Raw genomic sequence first — 14,545 nt, 5'->3', positions numbered from 1 at the left:
GTGAAAGAATCAACTATTTCCTTTTGTGATGTCTCTTACCGTAAGATGTAAGTCAAAGCAAGGACTAATATTGAGTCCTTTACGAAGCAGTGATAATCATTATTATTAATGAGAAAAATTATGAATTATTATAAATCTGTTTCATTACCCTCCTAAAACCTCTGTGGGAAGAGGTGGAGTGAAAACAAATATATAAACAAGTAATAGCTTTAGTTATTGAGAGACAAAGAAATGTTGCTGTATGCAGGTAGCCTCTATAAGGTATATAAACATCTAGTCTCTCAACAGGACTAACATTCTGGCTTATACATCGGTCTTGCCTGAATTTAGTTAATGTGAGCTTTTTTATCGTTTAAATTTGCATTATACATAGGATTTCTGGGCAGGTTTCTTTCTTTTTTTTTTTTGAGTAGGAACTCTCTTTTTTTAAAAAATTTTATTTATTTATGGCTGTGTTGGGTCTTCGTTTCTGTGCGAGGGCTTTCTCTAGTTGCGGCAAGTGGGGGCCACTCTTCATCGCAGTGCGCGGGCCTCTTACTATCGCGGCCTCTCTTGTTGCGGAGCACAGGCTCCAGATGCGCAGGCTCAGTAATTGTGGCTCACGGGCCCAGTTGCTCCGCGGCATGTGGGATCTTCCCAGGCCAGGGCTCGAACCCGTGTCCCCTGCATTGGCAGGCATATTCTCAACCACTGTGCCACCAGGGAAGCCCTGGGCAGGTTTCTTTTAAAGAAGGTATGTGAAATTCAACATATACTAGTGCCAACGTTCAGGTAGAAAGTCTTTTATATTAAGTTCTAAAGAATAAAATGCTTTTATTCTTAAAATAGGAGGCAATAGAAAAGAGGAGGGTTTTTTTTTTTTAACTAGAAAAATTCCTTAAGTGCCTTGGATGAAACAATGTTGTAATAAATTGATACGTTTAATAGCATAGATCAATTAAGAGTAGTGTGACCTTTGGCAAGTCACATGTCATTTAATGTCTCTGAGCCAAAGTTTCTTTGTTTGTAAAATGAGGGAACAGAATAGATGATCTCTAAAATACATACTTTCAGTGTTTCTATAATCTTAAAAAAGGTTTCCTAAAAGATAATTTATCTGTATGGTTTTAATACCAATCCGAATGAATTTCTCAAACCTGATTCTATAAGTTTAATTGTAAAGAATGATCACTTTGACTGATAATAGTATTTATTGATTGCTTCTAGTGTCATGAGCATATTCTTAGAAGGTACCTCTCATTATTCTCATTTATAGATAAGGAAACTAAATTTTAGAGAAGTTCAGCTGCCTGAATTCAAGCAGCTCCTAGGAAGTCAATGATAGAGTCCAGATTCAAATGCAGGTTTACTTGACTTCAAAAATTTTTACATCTAACCAGTGTGTCATATTCCAATTTCCTAGGACCCTTTCTTTGATGTTCTAGTGCTTCTTCTGTGAATTTTGTTGACTTTATAAGAAACAAAACTATCCTTTCCCTTTGAAATATCTGGATTTTCTCTCTTTCAAATTATTGAACTATAGTTCTCCAAGTTAAGTCAAGGACGGTTCTGGGAAGCTTCAGTTTGCTGGTACCATTTATTTGATAAAATGTGTGACACTGTTAAGCGTTAAAATGGTAAAATTGTTCAAAAATAATACAGTTGTTTTATCAGCAATATTACATTCAGAGTTTGAAGAATCGCAGTGTTTCTCATTTTTCAAAAAGCTATGTTGCTCCAGTGGACATTATATTGGCTGTGGAGTGACATCACCTGTGTCATTCATAATGGTTTATATTTGTTGAAATTCACTTAGTTTCAAATAGTAATATTCCTTTATTTCCACACATTCAAAATAAAACCACAGTGCTGGTGTGAACCTGTATTGTCTCATTGTAATAACCATGATTCTTTTTTTCAGGAGTGCTTTTTTGATGATGTGGAGAACATACCAGCAGTGACTACATGGAACACATACCTTCGATATATTACTGTCCACAAGAGCTTACTTTTTGTGCTAATTTGGTGCTTAGTCATTTTTCTAGCTGAGGTAAGAATTTTCTGTTATTAAATATTAATGTGATTTAAAGTTAAATTAAGAATAGTTTGGAAGGATATATATATATATATATACACATGTATAAATGTATATATATACATAAATATAAGTGTATATGTATATATGAAATTTTATATCATTATAATGATATGTATAGTTCTTCTATTGATATTTTATTACTTCATACATAGCATATAAAATATACTTAAGCACATATCTTCTATATGAAGAGTTTTTAATTGAGACATTCAAAACCTCAAAGTAGAATGTCTTTATATGAACTGAATTTAAACAATGAAAATTATTCTGTACTAAATATTAAATTCATTTGGCTCTAGATATTGCGTTATTAAATATGCCAGTGATGAATCACCACCTTTAAAAGACTATCTCCTCACAAAATAAAATAAATATATATTAGTGGCTTAGAAATCATTTTTTTTTTTTTTTTTTTTTTAAAAGCCAGGTCTGATTTATTTATTTATTTATTTGTGGCTGTGTTGGGTCTTCGTTTCTGTGCGAGGGCTTTCTCTAGTTGTGGCAAGCGGGGGCCACTCTTCATCGTGGTGCGCGGGCCTCTCTTGTTGCGGAGCACAGGCTCCAGATGCGCAGGCTCAGTAATTGTGGCTCACGGGCCTAGTTGCTCCGTGGCATGTGGGATCCTCCCAGACCAGGGCTCGAACCCGTGTCCCCTGCATTGGCAGGCGGATTCTCAACCACTGCGCCACCAGGGAAGCCCCTAGAAATCATTTTAAACAAGCCTTTCAGAGATTCAAATCACCCATTTGCCTACAGAATTCTTTTGTCTTCAATGCCACCATCATGGTCTCTTTACCATGCTGCTGCTGTCCTTCACATCACCAGGTTAAAATAAAAGAGGGGGGCAGTAGGTCACAAGTTCAGTTCTGCATTAAGGTAAGAGGTTTCTGAAGCTGGTTGGTGAATGAGGTTTTTCTCTAGATCAGGAGCAGCCACTTAAATGCGAAAAGAGGCTTGGCAGAGGATGTCTAGGGGTGAAGTGGCTTTGAGGCTCGATGGAGAATATTTGCCCTCCAATTGTCGAACGGGGGCAGTCGTAACTCAACACCAGTCAAGGACTTCCCATGAGGGGTTTTGGGATCAGTTTCGCTAAACCTTCTTATTTTTCAACAGAAGATGAAGATACAGATTTTTTCTGTAAAAATTTCCCATTTTTAAGTGTGGGTAGTTGGTTAAAGTAAAACAAAGAAATGAACACTACGTGGGTACAAAAAAACACATCTGTGGATTGGATTCAGCCTGTGAATGACTACTCTAGATATTTATCTCGGAGGATACTGCTGGATGTGTCCTAATATACAGCCTGAATCCAACATAAAGGCCCAGGCTGCCTTCAGGGGAGAAATGACCCAGGTGAAGTACTGCCTCTCCTGAGGGCAATTATATACATACCTGAAACCCAAACTTAAAACTACTTCATTGTCTTATTAGGCTGTTTCTAACCTCAGTTAAGAAGTCTACATAAAATATTATCACTCCTCCTTGACCAAGTAAAGTAGTGTAAAATATTAAAGGTATGTGCCAAAAGTTGTACATACCACTTCACCTATAAAGTGTTGGTTTCCATTTGATCTTTGAGTTTTGATGATATCTCTTCGTTTGCTCTACTACTATTTTAAATTAATGAAACAAATGGAGGCTGAATGTGAGATGCAGTATTGCGTAGTGCCACCTCTGGACTCAGACTGATCTGGCTGTGAATTCTAATTCTGTGTTATTAACACTATGACACTGAACAAGTTAGTTAACCTCTCTGAGCCTCAGTTTCCTCACCTATAAAATGGAGGTTGTAATAGTACCAATTTCAAAGGTCATTTTTGTGGGTTAAGAGATATCATGATTATAAAGCACTTACTGTAGGGCTTGGCATATAATGAGCAATGCTAATTGCTATTCTTACTAATATCCTTAATGTCTATCATCATTATAAAGCTCAAGCTAGTTTGAGGTGGACAAGTCCATGACAGAGATATAGTGAAATTTTCAGTAATTCCTTTTACAGTGTAACAAAACTATGGGGTTGAGTAACTTGAGACTCTCACATGAGATAATGAAAATTGCATTGAAATGTATTTTTAATTTACCTCATTAATCTCTGCCAATCATGCCAAATGACTAACATTAATGTGAATGAAACTCAGTCCTGTGCCACAGTTAATCTCAAACCAGCCCTTTGTCACTGTTAATGATTTGAACCTCTTCATTGAAAGATCAACATTACTTGACTGTCTTCAGTTTAGTTTTATGAGAAAAAATGGTCCTATCTGAATGTGGTGGTGATTTATGTTCACTTACAGGACCCTTGTCCCATGTAGAGCTGTAGAGCTGAACTTACGTGACTTTCAACACAGTGTATAGTTAATTAATTAGAGACTGAGCATTGAGCCACTGAACATGTGTACAATATTATTAGCTCACTTACTCAAGAAGACAGTGGTCCTTTGTCTTTAGGCTAGAAACCAAACTACAACAGAGGATGTAAATGTTGTATAACTTCCCATTATTAGTTGAGCTCTCACAATTATAGCAAAAACTTTTCTTTTTAATGGACAAAAAAAACCAGTAATGTCATTTTCTAGGCAAGAAATAATATAAAAAATTATGAACCTTTTTTGGCCCAATATCCTGAAGGCATTGCCAATTGCCTGGTTCTCAAAATTTTGAATAACAAAAACTTGGTGATAGTAGAAAAACAGTAATTGTTTTCATCATGTGCACAGTTATGCAGCTAAACAAATCATTCAGATGTTCACAATTCTGTCACATCTTTGAATCAAAATTTCCGTAATTTTACTTTTAGACTAAGCTCCTTTCTTAATACCAATGTGCCTCTTCTCATTACCATTGAAATATCTCATATGTGCTTTGCATCATGGTACAAGTGCTAATCCAGGAAGATAGTTTAGGTCTTTTAAACTTTATTTAGAGCCTCATACTCAACATGATCAGAGAACCTAAAGAAAAGTTAAGATACATTTCTTCCTTTGTGGAAGTGATGTACCCATTTTTAGTTTTCATAGGGGCCATACTTCAATCTAGATTTTATAATTTTATAGAGTACGTTCAATAAACTTCCCTTTTAGAGTATGAAAGTAATAACTTTTTTTATTTCTTCAAAGTGCTAAACTGAAAAAATTAGTTTGGTCTACTCAGTTTGTTACCAATTATCATTAGAGTGTCATTTTGATAAAGGAGTCAGTCTACCTTATATTTTTGTACTGTTTTCTTTACCATAGAACAATATCTTCTGTTAAGTTCTTAGATATTAGCACCAGGGATATAGGCTTTTAAATTTCTATTATGTTGGTCTCTCTAGTGCTCTAACTTGGCAGTACAGCATTGACTAGATAGAGAAGAAACGCAAATTATACAGTAGGAAGCAGTTTCCTCCTTCCTTTTACAACAACCAGAGGGTATTATTGTTGCCTGGAGTATCTAAAGATCCAGTTTAGTCCTTTTATTCCTGAGAGTTTTAAGAAAAGTGTCAGAGAATTGCTATATACTATTCCCTTATGATTTCCCTTCTGTTTGCTAATGAGGAATCACTAGGTGGCTTTACATTATTAGCATACGCAATATATGCTCCCATAATACCTTAATGATAGTTATACCTTTATTGATAGTAGTACTTTTCAGGCAGCATTACTTAGCAAGTGTCTATGTTTTAGGGCGTGATTTAACCTGCAAAGCATTGAAATCTACGATTAAGTCATAACAAGGTGTCACTTTACTATTACTGCCTGTCATTCATTCAGCCACTTACTCATTCAACACGTATTTTTTTAGTTCTTTCAGTGTGTCAGGCATAATTCTATATGCTGTGTATACCATGAAGAACAGAATGTACAGATAGAATACACTAATGTACTTATGTTAACAGAACATTCATAATGCTGTGCTCCTTTGGTGAAAACTCAAAATGCCAATACTATTTTTTTTTTTTTTTTAAAGATTTTAAAGCTTTTTTTTAATTTTTTTAAATTTTATTTTATATTTATTTTTGGCTGTGTTGGGTCTTCGTTTCTGTGCGAGGGCTTTCTCTAGTTGCGGCAAGCGGGGGCCACTCTTCATCGCGGTGCGCGGGCCTCTCACCGTCGCGGCCCCTCCTGTTGCGGAGCACAAGCTCCAGACGCGCAGGCTCAGCAATTGTGGCTCACGGGCCCAGTCGCTCCGCGGCACGTGGGATCCTCCCAGACCAGGGCTCGAACCCGTGTCCCCTGCATTGGCAGGCAGACTCTCAACCACTGCGCCACCAGGGAAGCCCGCCAATACTATTTTAATGGTAGTCATTTACACACAGATCTCCTTGTGTGACTTGGGAAGAGCTCTGAATTCTGCATTTGTACAGAACTTATAGAATGAATTGGTTCCGGTTCTTTATCTTTATCCTACATAACATATCATGATATGTTATGCTTTTAAAAATGTTTTCTATGTGATTAGTATATAATTTCTCTCTGTTGACATTGGTATTTTTTATTTTTTTTAAAAAAACATTTATTTATTATTTATTTGGTTGCACTGGGTCTTAGTTGTGGCAGGCGAACTCTTAGATGTGGCATGCATGTGGGATCTAGTTCCCTGACCAGGGATTGAACCCAGGCCCCCCGCATTGGGAGTGCAGAGTCCCAACCACCGTGCCACCAGGAAAGTCCCTGTATTTTTTATTTAAGTATACTCTTATTTATCCCTTCCTTTATTTATTAAGTACAGATTTACCAAATGCCTACTGTTTACCGGGTGTTGTTTTAGACACTAAGGCTACAATAGGAAAGAGGACAGAGGATAAATACATTTTGATGGAAATAATCACAGAGTGTAATAAGTGCCAGAAGGAAATAAACAGTGAACTAATATAAAGCTGGGCAAAGGAGGGTAGACAGGGAAGGCTTCCTGACGAAATGACATTTAATTGACACCCAAAAGATAAGAAGGACTCAGACATGCAGAAACTGGGGCAAATGCAGAGGTCTTGGAAAAGTTTGGTAAATTATGGAAACTGAGAGGAAGCCAGCGCAATTGGAACAGTGGGAGAGAGAAGTGAGTGGCATGTCACGTGGTGACATCGGAAAAGTAGGCCAGAAACAGGTTTGCAGAACCATTGGCTGAAGTAAAGAATTTGGGTTTTATTTTAAATGCAACAGGAAGCCTTTGAAAGGCTTCATTCAGGGTATGATATGACTTTTTTATGCTTTAAAAAAGATCACTCTGTCTGCTATATGGAAAATGGATTGGATGGGGACACGAAGGGAGGCCGGAACATCTGTTATGACAGGAAGGGATTGCTGTTATTAACTAGGCTCAGCATCCAGAGTGTTTAGAACCTTTAAGTCATATTTAAAGGCCTCTGAAGATATTCCACAGTGAAGTATTTAGGAGTGTCTTTTTTGTAGTTCATTAAAGTTCTTCATGATAGAATATTGGACCGTTATACCTCATTTGGTTGTATTCACGTTTTTGAACCTTTTCTATACCTGGTCTTGGCAGTTTTCTTCTCTTTTCATGCCTATTTTCTTTCGTTGTGAGTATCAAACTTGTACCTAGCCAGGTTATGTCATGGTAGGGTTCCTCCTAAGTCTTGAATATATTCTTGCTCTAGTTCTCCATCACGTCTTATTTTCGAAATCATACTGTTGGTGTTTTACTATATAGATGATCAACCTTCATCTATCACGTCTCCAAAGATGTTTACTAGTTCATTTAGCAAATAAGTCTTTCAGAAAGAGGCACTTAATTTCTCTTTCCGTATGTATATGCTGTATATTCTATCCCCGACATGCCATTATTTTTTAAATCATAGAGACAAATTATCTATATAATTTAAATTGTGACCTAGCTTCTAAATACTGGCTACTTCTTTTTCATTTGGGGTCATTTGCAAAGTTCGTGAATCATCATGTTGACTGTTCATGGATCTATCCTTAGAGAACACCATCATCAGACTCCTGATACCTAGCATGGGTATATAATAAATACTCTGGCTACACCCCTATCTAACTAACAATTTTAGTCTATTCATACACTGTCCAGTACAGTAGCCACCCACCAGCCATGTATGACCATATAAATTAAATGAAATTATTTAAAATGAAACACAATATAAAATTCAGTTCCTCAGTCACCCACACTGGTCACATTTCAAGTGATCAAGTGCCATGTGTATTAAGTGGCAATGATACTGAACAGTGCAGATATTGAACATTTCTATTTTTGTAGAAATTTCTCTTGGACAGTGCTGATCTAGACGGGACCATTTTCTATGTGATATGGAATGATGTTTAAAACCCTGAAAGAGCTGAAAATAATGACCTTTTTGCTTTTCCTCGAATCTTTCAGGACTGTCACTCTATCACAAACTGTATGAACTTTATAACCCTGACATTTTGGAAATTAAATGTTAGAACTTGCTTGCTTAATTGTTTCTATATGCCCCAGACATTTTCATTAAAGTCATTATGTCAAGTCCTTGGAAATGTTTTTGTTCCAGTCAATAAAAGTAGTTTGGGTTGGTGGTTCCACAAGTGGTCTCTTCCGCAAGTGGTCTCTATTCACAAGAGCCAAGAAATAACTTTATATTACACTGATTAGATCAGTGTCTTTGAACAACTGCTTTGGTTATTGTAAATATTATAAAATATTTATTTCTGGGATTTACTCACATTCAGAGAAGGTTAGAATGCCAACATTATTGACACTTCTTTCACTGGAACAAAGAGGGACTATAATAACCAAAGAGTCACTCAGAAATATACCCTTATCTAGGTTCTTGAGTAATTTGATTAGTCTTAGGAAATCGGAAAACATTTGCGCTGGAACAAAGACTTTTGAAATAGCTAGATTATTGCTGTGTTTCTTGTCATTTTGAATTCACTTGAATTTCAAGGAAACAAAGGTGGGTTTTTTTTTTTTATTAATATGGTTCATATAGGCTATGTGTATAATGAAAAAAAGTAGGAAAGTGAGAATGATGCTATTAGATTTTTCATTATTATACTCCTATCTGATATGCAAATTTACCTAAAATTATATACTATTTAAAGTATAGAACTTCATAATGTAATTTCTTAATTAATGTTAATTATTCTCCATAATTTTTATATGGTACTGTTAAATACTTAAGATAAATTGATTATGAAATAAGAGATAGATTTCTTATACCAAGCGTATTTGTTTCTCCCCTATTTATTTTTATTCTGTGTTCATTTTCAAATTATTTTACTTACAATTTCTCCTTTTTTTTCTATTTGATTCTTTGTTAAAGTTATCGGGCTAATTGTATAATTTGTCTTATAATTGTGTAAATATTTCTGGTGTTATAATTGTGTTGGTATCATCACAAGATGGTTTTCCCACAGCATTTAGGAGACTGGAATGCCAAATTGAAATAGAGCAGAGTACAGATCATTTAAATAACACAGAAACTAAAAAGAAAAATCATGGTTGTTAAACATTTTTTTATTTTGGTTTAGTTATGGTATAGAACATTTGTTCTTCAACCAAAAGTTTCCACCTTGAGAAAGCCCAAATAGTGCCAATAGTGTATGTTTTAACCTGAATGCACCTTATCTTTATTCAAAAACCATGAATTTATTTATTTATTTATTTATTTTGAATTTTATTTTATTTATTTATTTTTTATACAGCAGGTTCTTATTAGTTATCTGTTTTATACATATTAGTGTATATCTGTCAATCCCAATCTCCCAGTCCATCCCACTACCACCCCCCCCAAAAAACCATGAATTTTTACACTTTTGAGATTTTAACTGGTTTTCATAAATATATATCTCGTCTTTTCCAGTAATTAATTGGTCTTATAGTTATGTCCCTCATAATCATTGTATGACAAATGAAATTATTTATAGCCACCAACCGGATAAATTATCTGCCAGCAGGCTGAGAGTAATCTCTGCATAAGAAACAAACTTTATTATTTAAAATGTTTAACTGCAATATTAGCTCTGCTGTGAGGTTCTATGAACAGTTCCTGTTGAATGAAGGAGAGAAATGGAAAAGTATTTTATTCAGTGAAATTTGAATTCCATTAACTTAACATGTTCTCACCTCAAATAGTGGTTCTTAGAACAATTATTGCAGCTGCTGGACCCAGGAAAGTAAAGCAAAGGAAAATGAAATTGTATATATTTCAATGTTAGTCATGGTGGAATTAGAAGTGGTTGTGGGAAAAATAGGAGAAGATGCTGGGAAAAAAATCAAGTGTGTATTGTTCCATTCCAGGTGGCTGTTTCTTTGGCTGTGTTGTGGCTGCTTCCAAAGTGAGTATTCCATGTCCTATTGTGGATTGCATTTTGTTTCTATTGATTATTTGGGTCTTATTAATTATTGTAATATCCACTCTGCTTCATTTCCCCACAGTACTGGAGTGGAAAATTGAGTTCTTTTGTTTAAAATTGTGAGCATGTGCAGTTCCTGCAGCTCTTTACCAGTTTTTAAAGGATTTAGTTGTGCTTAGTTTCCATAAAATGCAATAACAATATTTAAAACAACCTTGCACACTTAGTATTTTCTCTGAGTATTTGAAATTTTGTCTATTTCAATGGTTAAAAACTTAATCTACTTTCTTGCAATAGTAAGTCCTTCAGGTTAAAGGCATAAGCTCTGCTAATGAAATATGTTGTGTTTCTTTAGACTCAAATTCAGCATCATTTACATGTATTGGAAATTCAATGGGAAAGTTTGGTTGCCTGATAACAATTTCCTTTTGCTTTACAGACCATCTCCTCAAGACAAAGGGAATAGTACAGCAAATAACAGTTATGCAGTGATCATCACCAACACCAGCTCGTATTATGTTTTCTACATTTATGTGGGAGTAGCTGACACTTTGCTTGCTCTGGGACTCTTCAGAGGTTTACCACTGGTGCATACTCTAATCACAGCGTCAAAAATACTACACCACAAAATGTTACAGTCTGTTCTTCAAGCCCCTATGTCAACCCTCAACACGTTGAAAGCAGGTACTTGACTAAGTGTACAAAATGAAGCTGCTGCTCCTCCACAAACAGGGCCTGTGAGTTGGTTGGTTTTCTAGTAGTAGCACTGGCTTTTGCATGCAGGCATCTACCCTTTGTTGAGCTTCCTTATGACTGGCATGTACCTGTCTCAGGTATTATAGGCTCTCAGATACCATCACTCCTCATATTTCTGTATCAGTTAATTAGAGTAGCTCAGTTTGTTAGGACATGATGCTGATGGGACTGTAGCAGCAGAAGCAGGCCCTTCTGAGTCAGCTGTCCTTCTCTATTCAGATATTTGATCTAGCCCCCTTCTAGGCATCTTGCTGCCAATGTATATTGTTGTTTAAAAGAGAAGATTTGAAGTGATCAAAACAATTCTAAGATTCTTTTACTAATAAAGTGTTTTGATGAGGTAGAGTAATCTAGTTTCATGTAACTGTTCAAAGATGATCCCATAAATTCATTCAGGGTTGTTTTAAATGGGTTGGGCGAATCCCAAATGTATTTTAAAAGTATTTTTGACACTATCATAGAGGTTAATAAAAGAGTACAAGCTGTCAGTTATAAGATGAGTAAGGTCTGAAGATCTAATGTATAACGTGGTGACTATAATTGATAACACTGTCCTGTATAATTGAAATTTGCTAAGAGAATAAAACTTAAATGTTCTCTCACACACGCACAAAGGTAACTATGAAAGGGGGTGAATGTGTTAATGAACTCAGTGAGAGGAATCCTTTCACAATGTATACATATATTAAATCATCACGTTGTATACTTTAAATATCTTACAATTTTTTTGTCAATTATACCTCAACAAAAATAATTAAGGCCACAGAAAGTAAGAGTAGTGAAATAAAGGGACCAAAGATTTTAAAAACTAAGGACAATAAGGTACTTTGAAAGTAATCAATTTTATTGATTCCCCTTTAGACAAATTCACATTTAAAGAATCTGAGGTTAATAAGGAATCTCCCAAGTTTTATTCTTACAGAAATCTGTTGAGCACTTACTTTCTATGGCACTAAACCAGGGACTGGTATGAAAGGATGAATAAGGCACAGTTCTTGCCCTGGAAGAATCCAGACAAGGGAGAGGAGGTAGACACAGGAACATTTGATTATAAAGGAAAGAATAAATTCCAAGACCGAGATTTTTAGAGTGATTTGTATCTAAAAATCTCAAGATAAGAATTATCCATCATTTTTTTCTGGGTAAAACATTTCAGTGTTAGTATTCAAGAAGATCTTCCTTATATTATTCTTTTAAGTCCTTGTGTATCACTAAAGCCTTGCCTCATTTGGATACACTCATCACCACGCTTCTGTTTTAGAGCTAAGAAATTTTAGACCTAAAAGAGAATGCCCAATTACCTTGATCCAATGATTTCATTTTTTTAAATGGGAAAACTGAGATCCAGAGAAGATAGGGAATTTGCCCAGGATTCTAGCAGTGAGAAATGGGCAATGAGATATAATGAAAGGAGCATGGGAATTGTTTGAGGTCTGGCTTGTCCTCATGAGAGTGATGATCATGGGCAAGTTACTCTTCTGAGACTTTGCATCCACATCTGTAAAATGGGGAAAGGAATAATTATCTCAGAGGATCATTGTGAGAATGAAAAAAAGTCATCATCTACTAGCCTGTTACATAGCCAACATGAAATAAATGCCAGTTCCCCACTGTTGTTCCCTTTCTATTGTTTCCCATTTGAAATATACTAAGCACTAGAATGATATATATATATATTTTTTTAACCAAAGCAACTTTCATTTTCTACACAGAATAAATACCATACGCTACTTTTTTTTCAATTTTTGATTCATTTATGAAAAGATATACAAATATATTTAATTAAATATGCTAAATAAAATATCATTAGTAAGGGCAAGGGGATAGTGACAAATAAAAAATAAGCATTGAATTCTTCCTACATAAGGCTTTTTGCCGAGGGCTCAGAGTGATACAAAATAAATGTGGCATGGTCCAATGACCTCTAGAAATTTACAATATAGAAAAAAGAGGTAAGACATGTATACAAGCGACTGTACAACATGTATATAATTATTATAACACAGAAGTGCTGTAAAGATGTATTAAAGGTATTAAATGTGTCCAGAGGAAGAAGGGATTAATTTGAGGTGGTGCAAAATTTGACGCTTCCTTGCAGGAAAGGCATTTGAGTTGGGCCAGGAAGGAGACATAGATTTTGACACGTAGACATGAGAGGAAAGGGTTCTCAGGCAGAGGAGCTACATGGAAAAGGCAAGGAGGTAGGAGAGTATAAGGTGTATTTAAACAATAAGCCAGTTTGAAACAATGTTTGAGAAGAGGAAGCTTGTACCTAGGGTAGTTTAAGGCCAAATCATGGAAGATATTAAATATTAAACTAAGAATTTTAGACTTTATCCTGCAATAAATGGCGGGGGGTAAATGATAAGATTCAATATCACTTTGTTTGTACAGTATTGTGTTGTATTTTATCTAATTATAGGTTTAACTCACCCCTAGACAATGTATTCCTCAAGGGCAAGGAGCAAGGCTTATTCACCTCTGTTATCTCAGTGCCTAGCATTGTGCCTGACACCTAGTAGACACTCCATGTGTAACTTTTCTTCATTGAAGGAAAAAATGATCAGACATACAAATGTGAGTCTGTTAATTTAGAAGACAGACTGAAGCTTAGATTGCCAGTGAAGAGGGTAGAAAAGGAGGACAGGGCAAAGGAGGTCCACATGGTGGGCAGGAAGGGGTTGAGAGCAGCCACGGGTTCTGCTGAGGTATGTTTTAGAAAGGTGTGGAAGTTGAAAGATAGGGAGGCTCTATATTACAAAATACGATATAAGGGAATGATGAGAGCATATCCAGAAAATTATTACTAAATTCAGGCTTGTAAATGGGAGACTTTAGTAGTAGGATGGGTGCCTATTCCTGACATAATTTGTGATAGGGCTCTATTAAAGACCTTGGTTTTTGCCTGAATCTTATAGCAATCTGTATTTTATAAAAGTTTAAAAGTAGTAGACAATAACTTGAACACAGAGTTATTTAGAATCTTTGTACAAGTTACTTAGAATCCTTGTACTAAAGTTGTCTACGTCATTATATATATATATATATATATATGTATATATATATGATTATGTACTCATTTGTATTTGAGTTCTGAATGCTTCTGCTGTGATCCAAATTTATCAAATTCATCAAATATTGATACATATTTTTAAGATTACTAGTTTTTGAAGAATTTTTCTTCACATTATAGGTGGGATTCTTAATAGATTCTCCAAAGATACAGCAGTTTTGGATGATCTTCTGCCTCTTACCATATTTGACTTCATTCAGGTTTGTAAAAATAAGTACTATTAAGTGACTTTGCTTTGTTGCACTTTTTAAAACTAATTAGAAAATGTAGTAAATTAGTTCTTGCTTACTTTTCATTCAATTAAGAGTTGAAGCCTGTATATTGTAGAAATCTTTTCAATATTAA

General features: G+C 35.2%; 1 protein-coding gene across 3 annotated transcripts in view; it reads left to right on the top strand.

Annotated features, from left to right (window-relative positions):
• The window catches only part of CFTR (CF transmembrane conductance regulator), a 195,621-nt gene that overhangs the window by 117,360 nt on the left and 63,716 nt on the right, over positions 1–14,545 (top strand). For all 3 annotated transcript variants that reach the window (XM_057550593.1, XM_057550594.1, XM_007195128.2), the window contains 4 exons: positions 1,901–2,029; positions 10,316–10,353; positions 10,811–11,055; positions 14,321–14,400. In XM_057550593.1, coding sequence (XP_057406576.1) covers positions 1,901–2,029; positions 10,316–10,353; positions 10,811–11,055; positions 14,321–14,400 — 492 coding nt within the window. The remainder of the gene's footprint in view (positions 1–1,900; positions 2,030–10,315; positions 10,354–10,810; positions 11,056–14,320; positions 14,401–14,545) is intronic.

This window comes from Balaenoptera acutorostrata, chromosome 7 (genome assembly GCF_949987535.1).
Source record: "Balaenoptera acutorostrata chromosome 7, mBalAcu1.1, whole genome shotgun sequence".
NCBI classification, from domain to species: domain Eukaryota; kingdom Metazoa; phylum Chordata; class Mammalia; order Artiodactyla; family Balaenopteridae; genus Balaenoptera; species Balaenoptera acutorostrata.
This window is presented reverse-complemented; position numbering and strand designations above follow the sequence as displayed.